At 41.1% G+C, this 8,316-nt stretch overlaps 3 protein-coding genes across 3 annotated transcripts; 2 read left to right on the top strand and 1 right to left on the bottom strand.

Moving 5' to 3' along the window:
* Positions 1-1,535: 1,535 nt before the first annotated feature.
* LOC117190256 (inactive peptidyl-prolyl cis-trans isomerase shutdown-like) lies at positions 1,536-3,252 on the top strand. Its single transcript, XM_033395313.1, has 2 exons — positions 1,536-2,478; positions 2,542-3,252. Exons 1-2 carry the CDS (start codon positions 1,693-1,695, stop codon positions 2,647-2,649), a joined length of 894 nt encoding a protein of 297 aa, XP_033251204.1. The 5' UTR covers positions 1,536-1,692; the 3' UTR covers positions 2,650-3,252.
* On the bottom strand, positions 3,127-4,194 carry LOC117190285 (dynein light chain roadblock-type 1-like). Its single transcript, XM_033395366.1, has 3 exons — positions 3,858-4,194; positions 3,488-3,783; positions 3,127-3,419 (listed from the first exon to the last, which is right to left on the bottom strand). The coding sequence occupies exons 1-3, from the start codon at positions 3,876-3,878 to the stop codon at positions 3,398-3,400; spliced, it is 339 nt and encodes a 112-aa protein (XP_033251257.1). The 5' UTR covers positions 3,879-4,194; the 3' UTR covers positions 3,127-3,397.
* Positions 4,195-6,861: 2,667 nt separating this feature from the next.
* LOC117190260 (inactive peptidyl-prolyl cis-trans isomerase shutdown-like) lies at positions 6,862-8,108 on the top strand. The gene is made up of 3 exons (XM_033395316.1): positions 6,862-6,998; positions 7,067-7,706; positions 7,743-8,108. The coding sequence occupies exons 1-3, from the start codon at positions 6,943-6,945 to the stop codon at positions 7,848-7,850; spliced, it is 804 nt and encodes a 267-aa protein (XP_033251207.1). The 5' UTR covers positions 6,862-6,942; the 3' UTR covers positions 7,851-8,108.
* Positions 8,109-8,316: the final 208 nt, after the last annotated feature.

Below are 8,316 nucleotides of genomic sequence, written 5' to 3'. Positions count from 1 at the left end.
ATATTGAGGCGGCCTTGGCATGTGCACCATGCCCCCTTAACAGATTTAACTGATATTAGCCACATGTGCGAAAATTCTTTGGTAGAGGTTGGTTACCTGATGGGAGGGGCTATGTAACTTTCTTTTATTATACCCGATACTCAAAATGAGTATTGGGGTATATTAGATTTGTGGTAAAAGTGGATGTGTGTAACGTCCAGAAGGAATCGTTTCCGACCCAATAAAGTATATATATTCTGGATCAGCATCAATAGCCGAGGCGATTGAGCCCTGAATGTCTGTCCGTCTGTCCGTCCGTCCGTCTGTCCGTCCCCTTCAGCGCCTAGTGCTCAAAGACTATAAGAGCTAGAGCAACGATGTTTTGGATCCAGACTTCTGTGATATGTCACTGCTACAAGAATATTTCAAAACTTTGCGCCCCCCCCCCCCCCACTTCCGCCCCCACAAAGGGCGAAAATCTGTGGCATCCACAATTTCGACGATACGAGAAAACTAAAAACGCAGAATCGTAGAAGATGACTATATCTTCTAGAGTGCAAAATCTGAACCAGATCGTATAATTATTATAGCCAAATTTAGTATCCGCACTCCTGTTAGATCTCACTATAAAACGTTTATCTCAAAATTTCGCCCCACTCCCTTCCGCCCACACAAAGGACGAAAATCTGTTGCATCCACAATATTGCAGATTCGAGAAAACTAAAAACGCAGAATCATAGATAACGACCATATCTATCAGATTGCTGAATCTGGATCAGATCAGATAATTTTTATAGCCAAAAGGAACAAATCAATTTGCAGTGGCTACGCAGCGCCCGACGTCACGGTCAGACTGATTTTCTGTCTCTCTCGCACGCACTCTTTCTCGTGTCGTTTAATATTCGTGGCGTCTGCCGGAGGGGAGCCATACTGACTAAGTATCGGGTATAAATGTAGAGTTGCGGCGTCCGCAGCAACTCACAACGTTCCCCCTCGTTTTATTATTACAAAATTAAATTTTTTAATTACTTTTCAAATACGCAGATAGATTTGGGGCGTTAGAAATGTTTAATGAATTCGTGGTTTTTCATGGTGTGGTTTTATCTATTCGTTCTATGAACTGCCACATCTACATATGTACTCAGGAGTACTTAAAAGTAGCTAATCGTGTAGAAAAAAAACTTTGTGGGCAGTTCGACCTTTTTCGTTACAACATTTTTTTATTTATATAAAAAGTTCAATAAAAGGGAGTGGCTAAAATTAGCATATCTTGAATCAAAATCGAGAAATATGGTTTCCCATCCTCGACGGAACGATTAACCCATTGTCGCCCAAGGCGGTTTTTAAATATTCCACCAAAAATAAAGAAAATTGAATCTTTTTGGCGCTGTTACAGTGAAAGATATCGTGTGTGTGTTTTTTTTTTTTGTAATTTCAGAGAAAAGATTTACAAACAGTATTATTTTCCGCAGTTTAACTCAATTTGTTATCCTGTTTAATTAAAGAGGTCATAAGTGGGCTAAGGTCGTTTTTTCATCGGTATATACTTGGTGTATTTCTGAGGGTGTCACTGCCTATCGCGCATTTTTGTAATTAACCCAAACAAGTTAAAGTTGGGAAAAAGTGTGGAAAAAATGGAAGATAATTTTTCATATTGCACTCAAATGCTCAAGGAACTACTGCAGCATCGAAATTTGATAAATTTGCACAATCATGTGCTGCCTAGACGCTGCCTCTTACTCTTCTAGAAAACTCGTTGGCTCTGGCTCACAATTTGAGGTAGAACAGTCGCCATTTGGGGCTGGCGATGATGATTTTAATGTCGACGAAATGGAAGATTGTGATAACGCTCCAGATGTTGATGAAGAAGAGCTCGCTTCTCCATCGACCCAATCGTTCGAGGAACTCAAAAAATTGATGGAGCCGATCAATGAGAACATTTTTAAGCGCATCACACGTGAGGGGCACCAGGGCCGAGGTCTGGTGCCAGACAAGGCACGTGTCGCTGTGCGCTATAGTGGTTATTGGGAAGGCGAGAGTTATCCTTTTGATTCCTCATTGATGCGCCGAACTAAATTCTATTTTGAGACCGGTGCAGGTTGCGATGTGCTAAAAGGCCTCCAGGCTGCTGTACTTACCATGCGCCCATATGAAAAAGCCGAATTTATTATATCCTATAAGTTGCTATTTCACGAGATGGGCTGCCCGCCGCGCATTAAACCACGTTCAGATGGACTTTTCAAAATCGAAGTTCTTCACTTCACATTGATCGGGGACTCAGATGCCTTCGCGTCAATGGCCGCTGTGGATCGGGACAAGTTTGCAATAGTTTACCCCAAGGCATTAGACATGCACATGCATGGCAAGGACTGTGTGAAGCGCTTTCGCTACCGCAACGCCGTCACTGCCTTCGAGCGGGCCGTAAGCTCTCTAAACTATTGCCGTCTAGCCAATGATGAGGATGAGCGCAAGCAAATCGCTCTGTTGATCACTCTCAATGTAACTATGCAACTTGTAGCGTCGTGGCTCATCCCCACTTGTGTTTTTTTTTAACTTTTCCAGCAAAACTTGATGATCTTCTACAATAAATTGCATAATCCCAAACGCGTGTGCATTACGATGAAAGCCTTGCGGCGTCTCACTGAAAATAAGCCCTCTAAGGCCCTGTAAGGCCCTCTACCAGGAAGGTTTCGCCCTGTCCGCCTTAGGCGAATATAAGGATGCTCGGTGTATTTTTATGCAGGCTCAAGCCAAGCAGCCCGATAACAATGAGATCAGTGCTAAGATTACTGACCTGGACAAGAAAATCAAAAAATACAAAGAGGCATCTCAGGACATTTGGACTCGTGCGTTGTCAGGCCAGAAGTTTAAAGAAGTAAAGGATGAAACCAAATGTAATCCCAGTGTTGAAGAACTTGTGAAGGAGCTTGAGACTTCCGAAAAATCGTCGGTGGCACTTTTGCGGGATGCCTATATAAACTCGGACATTGTAATGTTATCCAAAATGGCCAAGGAGCACAAAATGAAACTAACGGTGTCCCCTATTGACGAGAATGACTTGACGTTGTCCAAGCTAAATCTGCACTGATTCGGGCACTGTTTCCCATTGAAGGATTAATCCATTTAAATAAACAACAGACAACCAAATTCAATATTTTACATTAGTTCTAGAAGAACTTAACGTTTATGTTGTACATACTGAAGAGTATGAAAATGAAATGTGTTTTATAAATACGAGTACAAGAATATATTTACTTTCTGTTGGTCAGAAAATGTCATCTGTTTTTGGAATAAATGTTGTTTTTAAGCTGAAGCTCTGAGGACTATTTATTACTTATTTGATTGAATTTATATTCAGGTAGTCACATAAATGAACAGCTTGTTGTGTTTGGGCTGTGTACAAAGTGAGAAGAATGTTTTACGTGTAAGAAGTTGGATGACTAACAACGTAGATATATATAGGAGAAATTATTTAAAAATTGGAGGAATGACGATTTAGATCCTCTACCTTAAGATGTGTATCCTTTGGATTTTGCACTTGCCATCAGGTGTTAGCAGGACCTCGTGGAATCTGGTACGGACTCGCAACATGGTCAGGAGCTGTGGTGGCTCCATTTTTGATAGAAATGACTGACACTTTTCCCGCAAATTCTCATAAAGACAGGCATGTTGAAGTGCGTCTTGGCGTTCCATTGACGTTTTGATCGGCACACCGGAACGATTCATGAGTAATATTTCTTCAACCCCTGGATTTTCCTCTAAAAGTCGGTATACCTCATCAATATAACTCTTGGTACGCTTGGGCTGTGGAATTGGCGATTAGTTAGTTGAATTATAATACTTTGAGGTCTACATTTGATAGATAGGTATGTGCAAACCTCAGTTTCGGCTGCCTGCATTGTGAGTAGTGTATCTCAGAGCTCTACGCTTTGAGATCAGCTGGTATCTCAAAAATAATGAATTTACTTGTTTAAATCAACTATCGCTAAGCTTGCTACATCATCTTTATTGGTATAATTTAACACTATAAAAAGTGATTAGGCACACACTCCATCTACTCCATCAGCCCATCGTTTGGCACTGACTTTCGTCATAAATAAAACCATTGCTAGAATAATCAACAACAGATTAAAGAACAATTTAAGTCTCATCTTAGCTGCTATCTTTAGTTCCAAATGTTTTCGTACGAAGTCATAAACAGTTTTTGTACTATCAACAATTAACACACACATTTTAAACCACGAAAATGGAATTATGACTGGATTGAATGGAGTGAAAACTCAAATTTAATTAAAAATTTAAAAAAATTTTGCCAAAAGGGTATTTTAATGCAAGCAGTTTATTTAAGTGTGGACTGCTTGCTCAACAAAATTCACAAATTTCAGATTTTTGTGGAGAGACCTGTTTGGTGCTGCGCGTTGAGTCTCACAGACTCTTTTGATGACATAGGGTTCGAGACCGCCCGGAGACAAAGACTCAAAATTCAAATTTGATTGCGTTTTTGAAATGAATCGCTGAGAGCGGCGGGTGCCCTCTATTTGGCCGGGTTAATTTTACAATAATTAATGCCGTAAATGCAAGAGGAGGTAGATTCATTGAACAGGTGGGAACTCGCCTTCGGTGCCCGTAACGGTTATCAAATCCGTGGGAAAACTATCATCCTTGTTTCCCTCCACAATATTTTGGGGGATCTTTCGCCCAGGGCTATTTGGATGGGCTGGATCTTTTAGTTGTTCTAGTTAAACACATAAAAAAGATTTTAATTGCCAACCTGGCGTTAGGGGTTACAGAAATCCAGTCGATTGTGTCATATGTATAGCCGCGCGGATTCAGGTGTTGTTATTTCGAGTTTACCCACCCAACCATGTAAACACTGCTCTTTTATTCCGTGTTATTCCTTAATCCTTAATATATTCTCCTCCCAGTACCCCACTGTAATTACTTTACTCCAATTAAATATCGACTAATCTTCATTGTATTTTCATTATAATAATCATATATTACAGACTGTCAGCGTCTGGCGTTTTGTGAGGATATGCGCCATCGAAGTTACTGAGCCATCACTTGGGAAGTGTGCCGTCTCAATGATTGCACATTATTCAAAAATTCAGAACTTTTCTCGTCATGTATGTATGACGATGAGAAAATTTAAATGCAAAACTGAAATATTATTATTATCAGCAATCAGTCTTGATGGTGGCTTATAATTGGTTCTCTATTGCTGCAACGAACCTGCATGCAAGCGGGGGTTATTTAACTGTAACTGTATGTAACAGTGATTAAATTTTGGGTTTTAAAAACAGGGCTTAATTCTGGAGAGCACTTATTAAATTTCGGCACGCGAATTGATATATTGAGGCGGCCTTGGCATGTGCACCATGCCCCCTTAACAGATTTAACTGATATTAGCCACATGTGCGAAAATTCTTTGGTAGAGGTTGGTTACCTGATGGGAGGGGCTATGTAACTTTCTTTTATTATACCCGATACTCAAAATGAGTATTGGGGTATATTAGATTTGTGGTAAAAGTGGATGTGTGTAACGTCCAGAAGGAATCGTTTCCGACCCAATAAAGTATATATATTCTGGATCAGCATCAATAGCCGAGGCGATTGAGCCCTGAATGTCTGTCCGTCTGTCCGTCCGTCCGTCTGTCCGTCCCCTTCAGCGCCTAGTGCTCAAAGACTATAAGAGCTAGAGCAACGATGTTTTGGATCCAGACTTCTGTGATATGTCACTGCTACAAGAATATTTCAAAACTTTGCGCCCCCCCCCCCCCACTTCCGCCCCCACAAAGGGCGAAAATCTGTGGCATCCACAATTTCGACGATACGAGAAAACTAAAAACGCAGAATCGTAGAAGATGACTATATCTTCTAGAGTGCAAAATCTGAACCAGATCGTATAATTATTATAGCCAAATTTAGTATCCGCACTCCTGTTAGATCTCACTATAAAACGTTTATCTCAAAATTTCGCCCCACTCCCTTCCGCCCACACAAAGGACGAAAATCTGTTGCATCCACAATATTGCAGATTCGAGAAAACTAAAAACGCAGAATCATAGATAACGACCATATCTATCAGATTGCTGAATCTGGATCAGATCAGATCATTTTTATAGCCAAAAGGAACAAATCAATTTGCAGTGGCTACGCAGCGCCCGACGTCACGGTCAGACTGATTTTCTGTCTCTCTCGCACGCACTCTTTCTCGTGTCGTTTAATATTCGTGGCGTCTGCCGGAGGGGAGCCATACTGACTAAGTATCGGGTATAAATGTAGAGTTGCGGCGTCCGCAGCAACTCACAACGTTCCCCCTCGTTTTATTATTACAAAATTAAATTTTTTAATTACTTTTCAAATACGCAGATAGATTTGGGGCGTTAGAAATGTTTAATGAATTCGTGGTTTTTCATGGTGTGGTTTTATCTATTCGTTCTATGAACTGCCACATCTACATATGTACTCAGGAGTACTTAAAAGTAGCTAATCGTGTAGAAAAAAAACTTTGTGGGCAGTTCGACCTTTTTCGTTACAACATTTTTTTATTTATATAAAAAGTTCAATAAAAGGGAGTGGCTAAAATTAGCATATCTTGAATCAAAATCGAGAAATATGGTTTCCCATCCTCGACGGAACGATTAACCCATTGTCGCCCAAGGCGGTTTTTAAATATTCCACCAAAAATAAAGAAAATTGAATCTTTTTGGCGCTGTTACAGTGAAAGATATCGTGTGTGTGTTTTTTTTTTTTTGTAATTTCAGAGAAAAGATTTACAAACAGTATTATTTTCCGCAGTTTAACTCAATTTGTTATCCTGTTTAATTAAAGAGGTCATAAGTGGGCTAAGGTCGTTTTTTCATCGGTATATACTTGGTGTATTTCTGAGGGGGTCACTGCCTATCGCGCATTTTTGTAATTAACCCAAACAAGTTAAAGTTGGGAAAAAGTGTGGAAAAAATGGAAGATAATTTTTCATATTGCACTCAAATGCTCAAGGAACCACTGCAACTTGGGGAAGCATCGAAATTTGATACATTTGCACAATCATGTGCTGCCTAGACGCTGCCTCTTACTCTTCTAGAAAACTCGTTGGCTCTGGCTCACAATTTGAGGTAGAACAGTCGCCATTTGGGGCTGGCGATGATGATTTTAATGTCGACGAAATGGAAGATTGTGATAACGCTCCAGATGTTGAGGAAGAAGAGCTCGCTGCTCCATCGACCCAATCGTTCGAGGAACTCAAAAAATTGATGGAGCCGATCAATGAGAGCATTTTTAAGCGCATCACACGTGAGGGGCACCAGGGCCGAGGTCTGGTGCCAAACAAGGCACGTGTCGCTGTGCGCTATAGTGGTTATTGGGAAGGCGAGAGTTCTCCTTTTGATTCCTCATTGATGCGCCGAACTAAATTCTATTTTGAGACCGGTGCAGGTTGCGATGTGCTAGAAGGCCTCCAGGCTGCTGTACTTACCATGCGCCCATATGAAAAAGCCGAATTTATTATATCCTATAAGTTGCTATTTCACGAGATGGGCTGCCCGCCGCGCATTAAACCACGTTCAGATGGACTTTTCAAAATCGAAGTTCTTCACTTCACATTGATCGGGGACTCAGATGCCTTCGCGTCAATGGCTGCTGTGGATCGGGACTCTCTAAACTATTGCCGTCTAGCCAATGATGAGGATGAGCGCAAGCAAATCGCTCTGTTGATCACTCTCAATGTAACTATGCAACTTGTAGCGTCGTGGCTCATCCAGCAAAACTTGATGATCTGCTACAATAAATTGCATAATCCCAAACGCGTGTGCATTACGATGAAAGCCTTGCGGCGTCTCACTGAAAGTAAGCCTTCTAAGGCCCTGTAAGGCCCTCTACCAGGAAGGTTGCGCCCTGTCCGCCTTAGGCGAATATAAGGATGCTCGGTGTATTTTTATGCAGGCTCAAGCCAAGCAGCCCGGTAACAATGAGATCAGTGCTAAGATTACTGACCTGGACAAGAAAATCAAAAAATACAAAGAGGCATCTCAGGACATTTGGACTCGTGCGTTGTCAGGCCAGAAGTTTAAAGAAGTAAAGGATGAAACCAAATGTAATCCCAGTGTTGAAGAACTTGTGAAGGAGCTTGAGACTTCCGAAAACTCGTAGCTGGCCCTTTTGCGGTGTGCCTATATAAACTCGGACATTGTAATGTTATCCAAAATGGCCAAGGAGCACAAAATGAAACTAACGGTGTCCCCTATTGACGAGAATGACTTGACGTTGTCCAAGCTAAATCTGCACTGATTCGGGCACTGTTTCCCATTGAAGGATTAATCCATTTAAATAAACAAC

Source organism: Drosophila miranda, assembly GCF_003369915.1.
Source record: "Drosophila miranda strain MSH22 chromosome Y unlocalized genomic scaffold, D.miranda_PacBio2.1 Contig_Y1_pilon, whole genome shotgun sequence".
NCBI lineage: Eukaryota > Metazoa > Arthropoda > Insecta > Diptera > Drosophilidae > Drosophila > Drosophila miranda.
The sequence above is the reverse complement of the archived record's forward strand: the minus strand, read 5'-3'. Positions and strand labels throughout refer to the sequence as shown.

Coding starts and splice junctions, on each gene's coding strand:
- LOC117190285 (XM_033395366.1), bottom strand. CDS start 3,878: ATGCAGGCAGCCGAAACTGAG. Junction 3,784..3,857: donor TGCAGGCAGCCGAAACTGAG/GTTTGCACATAC, acceptor CCAATTCCACAG/CCCAAGCGTACCAAGAGTTA. Junction 3,420..3,487: donor CAAAGGATACACATCTTAAG/GTAGAGGATCTA, acceptor CTACGTTGTTAG/TCATCCAACTTCTTACACGT.
- LOC117190260 (XM_033395316.1), top strand. CDS start 6,943: ATGGAAGATAATTTTTCATATTGCACTCAAATGCTCAAGGAACCACTG. Junction 6,999..7,066: donor AAGGAACCACTGCAACTTGG/GGAAGCATCGAA, acceptor TTACTCTTCTAG/AAAACTCGTTGGCTCTGGCT. Junction 7,707..7,742: donor CTCTGTTGATCACTCTCAAT/GTAACTATGCAA, acceptor TGGCTCATCCAG/CAAAACTTGATGATCTGCTA.
- LOC117190256 (XM_033395313.1), top strand. CDS start 1,693: ATGTGCTGCCTAGACGCTGCCTCTTACTCTTCTAGAAAACTCGTTGGC. Junction 2,479..2,541: donor CTCTGTTGATCACTCTCAAT/GTAACTATGCAA, acceptor TAACTTTTCCAG/CAAAACTTGATGATCTTCTA.